General features: G+C 43.2%; 1 protein-coding gene across 19 annotated transcripts in view; it reads left to right on the top strand.

Moving 5' to 3' along the window:
• Nucleotides 1–15,159, top strand: part of adgrl3.1 (adhesion G protein-coupled receptor L3.1) — a 134,925-nt gene that overhangs the window by 101,104 nt on the left and 18,662 nt on the right. For 11 of the 19 annotated variants that reach the window (XM_074630222.1, XM_074630221.1, XM_074630225.1 and 8 more), the window contains 7 exons: nucleotides 758–880; nucleotides 1,078–1,283; nucleotides 3,295–3,471; nucleotides 4,463–4,675; nucleotides 10,846–11,066; nucleotides 13,679–13,745; nucleotides 14,922–15,013. In XM_074630222.1, coding sequence (XP_074486323.1) covers nucleotides 758–880; nucleotides 1,078–1,283; nucleotides 3,295–3,471; nucleotides 4,463–4,675; nucleotides 10,846–11,066; nucleotides 13,679–13,745; nucleotides 14,922–15,013 — 1,099 coding nt within the window. The remainder of the gene's footprint in view (nucleotides 1–757; nucleotides 881–1,077; nucleotides 1,284–3,294; nucleotides 3,472–4,462; nucleotides 4,676–10,845; nucleotides 11,067–13,678; nucleotides 13,746–14,921; nucleotides 15,014–15,159) is intronic. The other 8 variants (XM_074630239.1, XM_074630240.1, XM_074630226.1 and 5 more) reach the window with 1 other exon arrangement.

Genomic DNA, 15,159 nt, shown 5'->3' with positions numbered 1-15,159 from the left:
CCTCCCTCGCCTTTTGTGCCCTATCTATTGTACTAGAACATAGTCTTCTTTCCGCCTATCGCCACTCCAGTCCTCTCCTCTCAACCTGTCTGCTCGTTTCCCATCTCTCATGCCCGCTGCGCTTCTTTTTCTACCTCTCTCCAGCACTTCTGACCCCCTTCAACCTCCTTTCCTTTCACCCTCTTCTCCTCCCACTCCTCCTCCTCTCTCCTCTCTCATTTCCATCCGAGCACGTCCTCCTCATGTTGTTTATTTGATCAAGGCGCTGTTTTCACCCTGAAAGCGGTTGTCTAAATCACCAAATCACTCAGAAGCACAAGATAGCGATACAGCAAAGGTATAATTAGTCCTTAATTAGAAACTTTATCTAATACATTACACGGCCGCAATCGGGAGTGCGCTAACGAACCTGGATGGTGAAATTAGATTCCCACAATGCAAGAAAGAGGCTGGATTATCTACCTCTATATGTGTCAGACCGGTTGCCTGGAGACATTGTTGCCTTTTTTTAGTATAAAAAATCCAAGTTATTTCACTTTGATGCGTGTCAGCTTTTTTTTCATTTTCTTTGTTTAGAAGAAACCGCTTCAGGATTCATGCCTGCGTTCTGCTGTGAAGCACTTAGTGAGAAAACATAGTTATTACAAGAGGCTAGGGGGAAAAAAAGCCTGATGGATGTAACGTGCTATGCTATGACTTGACATTAGGCTCTGTGTGTGTGTGTGTGTGTGTGTGTGTTCATGTGTGTGTGTTGCAGAGCTGGAAGTGGCCAGGCTGAGCACGGAAGGGGCCCTAGCAGACCTGACGTTCCCTCAGTCAGAGCTACATGGAAACTCCATCCAGCTGTCAGCCAGCACTCTCAAGCAGCACGGCAGAAACGGTAGAAGAGAAATCTCACATTCTCTCTCACTATGAGGTCTATGACCCCTCTCTCTCTGTCTCTCTCTTTCTCTGTCTAACCCACTTGCAATATTTTTTCCCCGCTTGCAATCTCTTTCTCACATCCACCGTCTATGTCTGTCATAACGGTTTAAGCCGACAGTTATCAAGTCCATGTTCTCGTGTGTCTCCTTACAGGTGAGATCAGGATGGCCTTTGTCCTGTACAGGAACTTGGGGGCCTACCTGTCTACAGAGAACGCAAGCGTTCGACTGAGCAGCGAGGCGGTCTACCCTAATTACTCCGTTATCGTCAACTCCCCGGTCATCACAGCGTCCATTAACAAGGAGAGCAATAAGGTGTACCTGTCTGAGCCCGTGATCTTCATTGTCAAACACCTGCAGGTAAGAAAGGTGCAAGGTGATGGCTTCTTTTTTTTGTAAACATTAAAAGAATAATGAGATAATGGGACAGAAGTAGAGGTTAAAGGACACGGCTGATATTGTCTGTGTCGCCAAAGTTTGAAATACTTTATTCCTCTGCGCCAATGACCTCCAGTGCCCCTCCCAAAAACTTTAGAAAAACAGGGTCGAACCGGGTGACAAGTTCCTTCATTAGGATGAACGTGGGCACTGTAGTTTATTTTGATTCAATTTCACACATATCGTTCTGGTGCTATAAATACTCACTAGAGCACCAAATGTGTGTTAGTTCACAGCTGAGAACAGTTCCCAGCAAATGTACTATTTGCTCCTGTTTGAGTAACTTTGCTAAAGTCTACAGTACACAGCTGTTTTAGGACGTTATTTAGCCTTTTAAAAAAAAAAAGAAAAAAAAAAGGAAACATATTTGTGACTCGTTTTTAAACATTTTCATCTTAATTAGGCTTGAGTGCCACAGACAGGCTGGGGAAAGTACAGAGTAATGGACTGATGCACTGTTGGTTTTCATGGAATTTCTTGACAATAAGAAAAACATAGAACAGCGGAAGTCTTATCCTTTAATAGACTGTAGACTTGAGACTGTCAGACTCACAAAAAATTTGAGTTGGTTTTGATAGCTGTGGGCTTGACTTACTTGAATATTTCATTATTATGCCCAAAGATTGAAAGTTCTTGGTCATAGTTATATAAAAAAGTTTTATCAACGTAACTATGAAAAAACAATGCTAAAATTGTTCTGTATCTTTAAGAAATCTACAGATGGGGACCATTTGCACCAATAAAACCAGCATATTGTGTCCATTACTCCCGCCCACTTACTGAAAGTCAGTAAGTTTAAACATCTGGATTTATTAGGACTATGTCTTGCTACTGTAAAAATCAATTACTTGAAAAATATACTGTCAAGCTGCGTTCAAATGTGATTTAAAAAAAATCTCCCTCTGTTTAAAAGGTCTATAAGTGGTATTAACATCCAATAACATTGCAAGTTTCCCCGCTGTGGGACTAATAAAGGAATATCTCATCTCATCTTAAAATGGTTCACATTGAAATGGGAAACTATGAAACCGGTCTGAAGTGTTAAGGTTGAAAGGTTTTAGAATACAAATAGTTCCAATGGCATCTAAGTGTACAAATGGTAGTAAGCATTATGCTTAATCTGTGTTACGATTAAGAGGGGGTCCCTGGCACCAAAAAGTCTGAAAACGCCTGGTTTAGAGATCTGAAAGTCTTTCAACTGTAATTTTCTCGGCAAGACTTGTAAATTGCTTTGACAAGACTTGACTCGATTGACATTGACTTGCCCCAAATGACACAAGAACAGCTCTGACAATAATCACAGACTGAATGAGGGGTATAATTCCCCCTGCTGCTTCATACTGTATGAATCGTGGTGCCCAATGCAACACTTTTATGTTCTGTTGCTCATTCAACAAGCAAATGTTGATCCAGTTGGTGATCCAGCTTGTTGGCAGCAAAGAAATCCTCACTGTATCACTTGCTCATTTTGAGAGTAACTTTACCAACCCATCACACACACACACACACACAGCTTCATCAGTTTACTCAACACGAGCAGCTCCTACACTTTAGACTCTCACACAGCAATCACGGACACGGCGCTGTCGCCTCCTGCCATGGCTCCATGTTTATTTGTTGCTGCACTCTCGCATTCTGTCCCTTCTGTTTGTTGTTTTGTTGTTGTTGTGTGTGTGCTTGACTCCCTCTCTGCGTTCCTTCCTCTCCATCCCTTTCTCCACCAATTCCTCCCACCATTTTCTCACTTTCCTTGGCTCTCCCAACGTTCCATCTTTCTACCTCCCACCTCCCCGTGACTAAGTATCTGTTCACTGCCTTTCCTGCCCCATCCCTCCTCCTTTTTGTCCCTCTCTTAATTTCTTCGTCCCTGTCTGGGTTTCTCTCTCACACTCTCTCCCTCTTCTTCTTCTTCCTCCTCCTCCCTTGCCCCTAGCATTCGGAAGAGAACTTCAATCCCAACTGTTCATTCTGGAGCTACTCCAAGCGCACCATGACGGGATTCTGGTCTACCCAGGACTGTCGTCTGCTGGGCACCAATCGCACACACACCAGCTGCTCCTGCACGCACCTCACCAGCTTCGCAGTGCTGATGGCCCACGTGGAGGTGAAGGTAGGCGTTTGTTCTGCGGTGCCTGCCAGGCGGGGATGGGCAGGATCAAAGGGTCAGTTGTTCATCATTTGATTAGCCGTCGCTGGCAAGACTGGTCAACAGATTTCTAAAACGGGGGGGAAGGAAGGAAGGAAAAGAGAGAGACCACAACATCTGGAAAATAGATTAGACGTCTCCAGACTCTCCAGTACTGAGTAATCATACTTGGCAGGAGAAATTTTACAATTGATTCGTCAAGCCAGATGATGACGTTGGGTTGATGAAAAATATGCACTTCAAACATTCAGTCTTCGGAGTTGTGGATTACCAAAACATATGCATTTAATTAACCATAGAAACTTACACCAGAGGCTGCAGGTCCTATTTTATTGTAAAAATGATATTTGACTGATCAGCAAGTGAAAGTGGCTCCTTTATTTTGATATCCATGAGCCACCGTGGGCGGCGGATGAAAACCTTATTGTGCCGCTGTGTGTGGGATAAGTACTCTTTGTCTCCCTCTTTTGTTACGTTAAGACCAAGTTCCTCCTCACAAATCGGCTCTTGTAACTCGGGATATTGTGTGTGACACCCAATCTCTCCCTCCGGGCCGAAGGATGTGTGTTACTTCTAAAGGGGTCATGGTCAGAGCTAGCTTGGCAGCCCTTTGTGAACACAGTGTGAGGGTTTGAGCAGTAGATCCATCACAGCGGTGCTATGTTGAACATTGCTCTGCCTGCCAGGTTGCAGGACACTGATGGATAGAGCCAGCACACCTGTGCAACGCAGCGTAACGCGGTGGCCCTGAACGCTCAGCGACACACAGCCAGACTCGCATCAGTCAGTGGGGTGGGGTGGGAGGGGGTGGTGTCTGTTCCTACAGTATGTCTCATGTTACAACAATATGACTCATGTATGTTTCTAGCAAACTGAAGCTAAACATAGTAGCTGTAAATGGATGATAAATATCAACTCAAGCTTGTGTCTTGTGCTTTTTTTGCACTTCTTCCAGCAGAAAGCGGACAGCATGCACGACCTGCTCCTGGACGTCATCACATGGGTGGGGATCCTTTTGTCGCTGGTTTGCCTGCTTATCTGCATCTTCACCTTTTGCTTCTTCCGCGGGCTGCAGAGCGACCGCAACACCATCCACAAGAACCTCTGCATCAGCCTCTTCATCGCTGAGTCACTGTTCCTGGTGGGGATCAACAGGGCCGATCAACCGGTAAGAAGGGACAGATTTACTTTGTGTGTGTGTGTGTGTGTGTGTGTGTGTGTGTAACTCATGTTGTCATCACCATCATCACTCCTCATCATCCCCTATGGGACATAAGGCTTCAATGAGCTCTCTCCATTGCATTCTGTCCTTAGCAGCATGTTGGGCCTCTCCCCATGACAGGTTCATCTTGTCCAGCTCCTGTATGACAGTTCTGCGCCAGGTGGATTTGGGCCTCCCGGGTTTTCTTTTGCCTGGTGGTGTCCATCTTAAGGCGACTCTCGGGATCCGGTCCTGCTCCATTCTCAGCACATGGCCTAGCCATCTCAGACGTCTGTGTGTAATTTCTTTGATGATGCTCCGGCTACCGGTTTTCTTGTACAGTTGGTGGTTGGAGATTTTATTTGGCCAAAAGATCTGGCATATCCGTCTGAGGCATCCATTGTGAAAAACTTCCACTCTCCTCATATCAGTTTTGATCACTCGCCAACTCTCTGAGCCATATAGCAGAACAGACTTGACATTGCTGTTGTACAAACTCATGTTGTGGGGACATAAATTTGTTTACAAAGTCACATTGTGGGGACTCACCTTCCTTTTGGGCACAAAATGCACGTCCCCATAACGCATACTTGCCAACCCTCCCAATTTTCCTGGTAGACTCCCGTTTTTACATTGCCCTCTCCCGGTGAAAGTTCTCCTGCATATCTCCCAATTTATGGCAAATTTGCTTTTCATTATCGTAGCCTGTTTCTGGAACTGAACAGTGTGTAAAGTCCCTACTGTTTCCACCCAGACGACAATAGAGCTACACCAACTGTCGTTTCCCGGCAGAAGAGAGCAGTCTATGCTCGTGACACAGCTCAGTTTGAGCTCGTGTTTAAGCTGCGCTCGCCACAGCGTGCAGCGCCCAAAGTTGGGCTTTGCTCAATGCAGCGAAAAGGCATGGTGGCGCCGCGCAAGCCATTGAAAATAATAGGTTTCAGAGCGCAGTGGTGCCGTTGTCGCGTTCAGTCTGAAAGGACCTTCAGTGAGTGAGAGAAGGAGAGAGAAATGGAGAGTACTAAGAGAGAAATAAATACTCAAACAGGAGCAAAATAAATAAAAATGAATGAATAATAGTTTATACCAGAGATTCACACACCTAGTTCTCACCAGAGGGGCGAATTCTTCAGTTTTCTTTCCTGGAAGTTAAAGGTAAAATCAAAAGTTGAACATAAAAATCCTGCTGCAGTGTATTTATTATTTAGTTGTTATCACTCTGTTAACGTCCAGAATGTTGGAAACAAAGTCTCTGAAACTCAAATGTTCCTTTTTTTAAGATCTCAAGGTTGGCAAGTATGCCATAATGTAAATCGTTACAGTTTAGGGTGAAGTCTTGGTTTAGGGTTAGGGTAAGGTCAGGTTTAGGTACTAAGTAGCGGTTATGGTTAGGGTAAGTCTTCAGGAAATTAATGTAAGTCAATGTCATGTCCTCTAAAGTGATGGAAACATGACTATGTGTATGTACGATATACAGCATGTGGGCAGGCATAATCTTCTGACTAGAAGCGATGGACTGTCCATCATTTCTGGAATAGATGAAAGAGATAAACAAAAACAAATATTTTGCACACAGGCTACATTTCAAAATGTTTTATTCATGCTGTGTTGGCACAGGCTTGGCATAACTGACCAGTACCGATCATGCTGCATTGTTGGCAGAGTAAATTGTGAAATATTTACTAACTTGCTGTCAGTGGTTGACCACATTGCAGCTACATGAAGAAGAAACAAGCAGATTTGTTGCATTCAGCGTTCCCGAAATAAATTGAAAACAGAAATCTTTCTGAGTGGCTGATAAACAAACCGTATCTTTTTATTTAAACCAGCCTGGATTATGCAACTGTTTTTCTCCCTAAAAATGTGAAGGGGAAAAACCAGCAAGTTTACTGCCATTGTTTGTACTGCACATGCTCAGCTTTCCATGACATCATAACTATCCTGAGCGTTCCTCAGCTTAATCGTTTATTTGTTAACTCGGAAAGGATTGCCAACAAAAGCAGAAAATGGGACAAAAACATTGCTTTAATATTAGGCTACTAGCACAGTCAGGTTGTTATACTTCTTGAATGGCAAGTTAACCTGAATATAATAAAATGTAGGGCACGAAAAAAACTAATTTGCCTGTTCTTTGGTCTGTTCCAGTTGCAACGGAAGTGATTTACTATGCAAAGTGCATATTACACAGACTTGCTTATTGGCTAGATAACGTGTGTATTTGCTTTGTTTTAGCTTAGCTGATGTTTATGCTGTGCTTCAGTTCTCTGTTGCTTTTATTAGTCATCCCCCCCTCAGGCTACAGGAGCTGCAGTCTATCTCTTTTTGCCAGGGAATCCTGTTGGTTGTGAGGGGGATGTTAGTAGAACAATATAACTCTCACAAACAAAGCCCATATGAGGCAGGATAGTGAATTTGGGTTCAACCTGCATTTGACCGTTTCACACAAGACCCTAGTGTGCACACATCACTGCTAGACTGCAGAATTACCTTGTATAGTAAATCCAGGCCTGTGCGGTTGACAGCATTGTGGACTTTCATTTCTTTTAAAGCGATGTTGCAATATTAACTCTGGATTTTAATCATGAAAGTGCCGCCACTTATTCTGTTTATTTTATCTTCTTATAATAAAGTTGATGCTATTCTGTCAATCATTTCCAAGTATCTCTGAGATTGAGAAGAGCAGAATTTAGTTTTGCGACATATATGCTGCCAATATATAATATATATATTTATAGTACAGTATAGTAATATGTTTATAGAAATTTCAATAACACTTTCTATGACGCCCATGTCTGTAATGCATTGTAAACTTAACTTATAATGCATTACAATCCACTTATAAGCACTCATAAATATTCATAATGCTTTATAACAATAATCATAACACATTATAAAGCATTTTATAATTACATATATGGTCAAGTATAATAATACTGATATTTCTTTTGCAAGGATCATGGTCAATTATAATTCCCATAGTTGTAATGCATTATAATCTTTTATAATGAACAGAATATTGATTCATATTTGATCAGCGCTGCCTAGTTTGACCCTTTGATTGGAGTTTGCGAGTGATTGACAGCTGCTCAGAGACAGCAGGCTCCAGCTCGGCTCTGATTGATTGTGTTCCTCCGGTCCGTGAAATCTTGCAAATGCCATTAGGAGCACATGAAGACACATGAGGACACTTGAGGACAGAGGCACATGATTTTTTTCAGATGACCTATATAATGACCGTTTAATAAAAATAACTTTTGTATAATCATATTTGCTCCAATTCTACCCACTGCAGCTTTAAGTAAAAGTTGTTTTTACAATGTTTTGAGCATTGTTCTTGGATAGATTTAATACATGACCGCTTAGAGTAACTTATAATGATATTATAATGCATTATAAAAAAGATTATAATGTATTAATGAGAATTATAATACACTATGATCCTTGCCAAAAAATGTTAGTGACCAGCAATTATGAATAATTGTGACCTTATAAGTCATTATTTAATGCTTTGTAATGTGCTATGATTATGATGGAAACACTAGTTCACATTAAACCTGACATTACTAACCTATATACAGCTCTGTGTTGTGAACGGCTCATGAGCTGAGCCAGGCCAGGTCAGATAATGCATGTTGACATTCAGACCGACCTGGGTTTATTCTGGGTCACTGTGTCAATCTGAACTGGCTGTGTGTCATTGTGTGCATCAAAATGTCAAGTCAGTAATACAGCGATCCTTATTATTCTGAGTCAGCTATGCATTCAAGCTCTACATCTCTCTGGACATGGCAGTCATTAGGCCCTCTGCTAATACCTTCTTTAGAGTAGCAGGTCGACTGGCTGGAGCAGACTCAATTTGATTTTTCAACAGTGGAGCCGCTCTCTGCAGCCACTGAGGGTAAAATAACTTCACTGGTTATAACCTAATTGCTCACTTTCTATTTTTCACTCCCACAACCCAAACCTTACCAGAATGGGTCTTTCTACATCACGGTTAATGATGCATGACCTCATGCTGCTCATGTGGAACCGCGCTCAGCTTTTTTACAACTTCAGAAGAGGAGGAACAACAACAAAATCTAAAGCTGGAAAAAGAACCACCCGATATCAAGCTCCGTCACTAATGATGCACGGTGCAGTTTTTGGCTCGACCATCGGGGTCCACATGGTCTGCATTCTAGTCACAGCCCATGTTGTATTATCCATATGGTCCGCATTCAATACGGCGATCATGGATTTAAGACTTTAAACCTCACTTGGATGCAAGCAAGCGCTTACACAAACATCCTATAGGTCAGATTCTGAGATGAGACGTTCTCCTTTAATTCCTCTGGGCAAGGTGACCCAAATATAATCAACATATACTGTAATCTTACCAGACTTTGTGTGTACACAGTGCCGGATACCCTATGTTTTATTTTTTGAGCTGTTTGAATCATTGCTGAGGGGGAGGAAGTGCTCAAGGGCTGTATCCGTAGTATTCAAGAAGCCTCAGGCCTTAACATCCTGCTGAGCGCTCAATGAGAAAACATTATTTACTTGTTTTGACATTGAGATTTGTGTATTTCTCTTTGTCAGTGTGTAGCTTGTGTGTGTTTGTGTGGGAGGGATCATGTCGCTTCGCGCGGATGTGCGCCGCCGTATTTGTGCGCGGCGTTAATTACTGGTGACTATTTGTGACCTCCATTAACATCTTCAGCGTCACTTAGCTCGCAGCCGGTTAAGCCCGTAATTCCAGCAGGAAAAACTAAATGACTTTGCATAAGCAGACACTTTTTTCTTACCTGTGCGTGTGTGTGTGTCTGTGTGTGTGTGTAAACTACACTGTGCGATCATTAGAAATGGAAATGAGTGACTCCCTCGCCCCCTAAACTCATTGTCTCTCAGACATTAGGCAATTGTCTCTCGCTGCCAGAAGCCCGTCCATTAGAAAAGCCTGTCTGTTAGCTCTCCCGTTCAGTGATTTAGGAGTGACTCTTTAGATTAGGACATCGCCCGTGAACGTGACGGACCAGATCTCACCGCTCATTCTTTTTCTCAAGCACCCCTCTTCTCTTCCCCGTTCCTGTTGGCTAAATTGTTAATGCGGTTTTAGGTCTTTCATTCTCTCTTACATTCAGGAGACTCTCTCACAGGGCTTTCTAAGTATTTTATCATCTGCCTCTCTAACTCTTTTACATCCCTTTCATCCGTCACTTTTCACTGGCTACTAACAATGTGATTTAAAATCCATTTACTCACTTTCAATGTGAACGTTCAACCACCGGTTGCCGGGTACCAAATGTTATCGTTTTTATTTGATATTGGATAATTACCATTTCACAAGGAACTAAATTAAGAGCTTGCGCAGTATTTTGATCATGTAGTTCACTTAAAACATGCAGTTCAGCTCTAATAATGGCATAAAATCACCAACTATTCAGTAAACTGATGTTACTGCTGGCTTTTTCCAGAAATGTGTCAATATTTATGTGCGCTTCGTCTCTTTCATACCAAGCGGCTGAGTCATTTTTGCAGTCGTTCTATTCATTTTGTTCACCGTTGGCATTGACAGAAATCATATTGTATTTTCAACAGTGTTGCCAAGTCGTTCGTCCTCCTCACCAGCTCCCCCCCCCCTCCTCCTCCTCCTCCTCCTTCTCCTCCTTCTCCCTCAGCCCCCTTTTCAAAGTGCTTTGCTATTTCTGTTTGAAATGTGGACAATCAGCAGCGGCTGCAGCACCAAGTTGTCACTTCTGTTTTCTCATTTATCTTCTGAGATGACTTGTAGATGTAGACGGGGAGAAAAATGTGAAGGAGGCTCAACTAATGTTGCTATCTTGAAGTGATTTTGGAGTCAGTCTGTCGCCTGTAATTGCTGTTATAGTATACTATGATTGTGAGTTCCCTTTCTATTTGCCTTATCCTCTCCCTCTCGTGTCTATTCCAGTATTGGCAGCCCGTTTGTTAATCCCTCAAATTTCCTTCTTTATGTGATAAATGATTGCTTCCTAAGTCTGACTCATACCTTTATCGCCTGCACTGTTGGTATCTGTTTTCCACTTTCTAACTCATCCGTCCACCAGATTAAATATTTCCTGTCCATTATTGTGTTACTGTATTTTTAAATCCTCTCCATCTTTTCTTCCCCTCAACAGATTGCCTGTGCAGTCTTCGCCGCGTTGCTCCATTTCTTCTTCTTGGCAGCCTTCACCTGGATGTTCCTGGAAGGGGTGCAGCTCTACATCATGCTGGTTGAGGTGTTTGAGAGCGAACACTCCAGGACTAAGTACTTCTACCTGGCAGGCTACGGAGTGCCTGCCGTCATAGTGGCCGTCTCCGCTGCAGTGGACTACAGGAGCTACGGCACCGACCGAGTGTAAGGATAGAGGGGGTGGCGAAAGAGAGCGTTAGCGTGAAGGGAGGATGGATGATGGGGCCAGGGAGGAAAAGGGAGGGAGGCTGGAGTGCCTGCTGTCATTTTGGCTGCCGCGGTGGACTCTACAAGCTGTGGCACTTCTGAAGAGTCAATACAGCGAGGTTGAGAGGGGAGAGAGAGGCAGAGAAGAAGGAAGAGAAGGGAGGGAAGTACGGGGACAAGCAGGGGAGGATGCACCACAGAGTGCCTGCATGAGCACAGCAACGACAATGTGTGAATATGGAAGGGTTTAACAAGGAGGGGGGGGTGCAGAGTGGAGCAGATTGAGGGAGAAGGGGAGGTGTGAGAGTGTGAGAATGGAGGGATGGAAGAGAGAGTGATGGAATAGCCTGTCAGGGAGAGTACACGTCCATACTAGTTTGCACTTGTGTGTGTGCTAAAAAAAAGAAAGAGAAAAGATGGCTTCCCCTGGAGGAAGTGCAGAGTAGTGAGTGGGATGAGGGCATACATTAAGAGCAGAGAAACGTATTCATGCATGCTTGACTTGTCCAACCCGAGACACATGGTGAATCCAAGAAAAGTCAGCCAGCATCTCATTCATATGAAGTATATGCATAATAGGCTACCTACAAATGTGAACACAATATGACTTACGCATGAACTGTCCACTCCATTCAGGCTCTGAAAAAAAAGGGTTTTATTCATACAGTGCATATGCATATTACGTGCATAATGTATATGGTGCACTATACACGTCCGTGACCTCTGCTCTTTTCCGCGACTGTGTGAAATCATGAGGACTAAAGAGGACATTAACAACGTGGACGTTGCATTTAGAAAGAGTGACTTATAAATGAGCGGCTCCTTATAGAAAGAGGAAAATGACAGGACACTATATACGACTGTTAAATCATTCACATGCTCAAATGCTCACGCTCTCCTGCTGCTCTTCGGGGGCCTTTTGTAGTTAAGACCTCGCAGCTTTCCACATCAGCTACACATCAAATCGTAGAGGGTTGAAGACAGGGTGAAAAGGGGTTGAATTTACCGTTGTTTAACCGTCAAGCTGCGCCAATCCGTATGCCACTTAGATCAATATTTCATTGTGGGATGATCATTAAAACATGAGAGTCTGAAATGCCAAGCTCTGGATGAATAATCAGACTGCATGCCATTAGCTGACAGACTAGAGAGACTTGCTTTTAGACAGAGATATAGTTTGATGTAACAAAACAAAATAACATGATACTTAGAGCCTAGATATATGTCACCAAACATATTTTAATATGTCACCCAAGCAATCAATGTTTCTTCTTTTAATAGCTTTATGCCTCGTGGATTTGAAAAAGAAATTGACATAGAACATTTAATCAAAAGCATAAAATAAGTTATATGACTCATTCATCAGTCTAGCCTTGAAAATGGCGCCGCTCATCACTTTTGACACATCACATTGAGACGAAACCTCTGGAAATATCACCGGCCATCCCTGCTGTGTCACCTTGTCACATAACGCATCCCATTCTCCCGCATATTAGCCGGTGGCACCGAGTCTCATTCACCTCCCGTAATGAAGGTGGCAATGACTTAGCAAAGGAGCCCTAATGGAGGATACAGTGACACAGTCAGGGACCCATAATGGAGGGCTCTCTAATGTGGTGGAAATTGAAAGATTAATAATTCAAAAGCAGTTGGTCATGAATCAGTCGGCCATTTTGCTCCAGCGGTTTCTCTCTCTGCATCGTTTTTTTTTTCTGCATCCCGTCGAGTCTGACCTCAGTGGAGGGCATTCAGGGGCATTTTTTTTTTCTTTTTTCCTCCCCTTGCTTGCCGCAATTGACGAGTGAATATGTTTGGGTAATATGATTTAGCATAGAGCAGTATATCTTTTACTACCAATGCTAACCTTGTGGCCAGAAATGGATGTGTGTGTGGTTATGAATGCCTTTGTGCGTGTATGTATATATATATATATGTGTGTGTGTGTGTGTGTCCCTCCTCTCCTTTAACCTCACCGCAGCCATTCCCAGACTCCATAAATAGCCCGGTGTGACGGCTGCATCCATAACTCAGTATTCAAATGAACACAGCCATGTCATATTTTTGCGACCACCACAGGATGTGGTCGTGTCGTATATCTGTGCCCTGAGGGGGGAAGTAAAGGTGAATTTATCACAGGTGCTCATCCCCTCGCTGTCTCCCCCCTCTGTGTGTGATGTATGTTCGAGGTGGGCGTTTAGTCTATTCCCTTCATCCTGCAACACTTTTCTCACTGTTCTCCATCTTTTTCGCTTTTTCACCCTCCTCCCCTCCTCCCCAATTCATTTTGTCCTCCCTCTATCTTGATGCATTTCATATACCGTATGTCACGTAATGTACTCCTTCTTTTCCCCTCCTTGCCTCCTTTGTGTGTGTGTGTGTGTGTGTAACTATGATGCATGTCCTGTCCTCTGATGGTAAATCCTTGCTACCCTACATCCATCTGGAGACTGGGGCATGTTTTTAATCCCTATGCGTCTTTCCTCTCTTGTTCTTCTTCCCTCTGTTTCTCATGCATGATGTCTCTCTCTCTCTCCCTCTCTCTTTGTCTGTCTCTATCTCTGTCTCTCTAGGTGCTGGCTGCGATTGGACACATACTTTATCTGGAGCTTTATAGGCCCTGCTACGCTCATAATTATGGTGAGATACACATACATACATACAAGCATGCTCACACACACTTGAAATAGCGCTACATGTACATTTGCGGAGTGGCTGCCACATGTTCGTTGCAGGAACGACAGGTCACATTAAGGTGTTCGTTAATCTTCCTACAAGTTTTGCCAGAGCGCCTCTCAGCAGTGGAAGTGGAAGCGGAAGGAACTTTTTTTATGTCAATGTAATAATTCCCACTCATGGATTAACTCCACAACACTGGAAATCTTCGGAAGGACATAGAGCACAAACCGCAGATTATGATAAGAACTCAACAAAGTTATGTTGCTCTTATTTGATGATCCAGGCGCTGCACTTCCTCCTGGCCTAGCTACTGTATTACAATGCAACCCATTATGCAGTAAAAAAGGGGAATGCAGACTGCCAAAGAACTCAGTTTGACCATTTTCTAGTCCTTTTTTTGTAGAGAAATGTCAATGAATGATGCTTCATCAGTCAGCAAACTGTCCTGAGGAGTGGGAACTGTCCTTATACCTTGAACGAGTAAACAGAGACAGAAATAGAGTCAGCGACTGGGCAGACACAGACAGAAAAAGCTAAATAAATATAAAAAAACAGTGTTTGGGAAAGAGAGAATGAAAGCAATGGGACATGTTCCCAATTAGGTGAATGTCAGCATGGTACACTGATGCTCTGTACTCATTTTAGAAATGTCAAGCAGGCTATCACAGATCTAACTGGGGCTGTAAGTGGGAGCGGTGCAGGTGGGACTGCTCTGTTATGACTCTACGCCCGTCGGTAACATATACAGCCTTGGAGACCCAGCACAACAGTCCAGACAGCCATTATTAAACCACCCTATCTTTGCATTACCAGGCCAATAGAATAGACGGCATCTGTGAGAATTGGATTTCTATTGTAACAATGATCCTCAATGGATGTAATGACTGCTGTATTTTCCCTGATGCTCAAGCTGCTGTGTTTTGAGCACATAAAGGGCTGTTGATTGTGGGCTGATACTGTGTCCCCAAGCCAATTACTGCTGGAAGGCAAAATGAAATGATATGCACTGTGTGTGTGAGTGAATTGTTGTGGTGACATTGTGTCTTTAATTAGGCTTGTTGCTGCAGAATATTAACTTGTATGTGTGTGTGTGTGTGTGTGTGTGTGTGTGTGTGTGTGTGTGTGTGTGTGTTTCAGCTGAATGTAATCTTCCTCGGCATCGCTCTTTATAAGATGTTCCATCATACGGCCATTCTCAAACCAGACTCTGGATGTCTGGACAACATCAAGTAAGTACATATATACACACGGTCCTGCCATCACACCAGCGCGCCTGGTTTTGAACGCTGGTGTGATTATGCATGCTTGTGTGTGGATTAAGTTAAAGGAATAATTCACCATTTTGGGACATATTTGCTTCCTTGCAGAGAGTTAA

The sequence above is a fragment of the Sebastes fasciatus genome, chromosome 3 (genome assembly GCF_043250625.1).
Source record: "Sebastes fasciatus isolate fSebFas1 chromosome 3, fSebFas1.pri, whole genome shotgun sequence".
Classification (NCBI taxonomy): domain Eukaryota; kingdom Metazoa; phylum Chordata; class Actinopteri; order Perciformes; family Sebastidae; genus Sebastes; species Sebastes fasciatus.
This window is presented reverse-complemented; position numbering and strand designations above follow the sequence as displayed.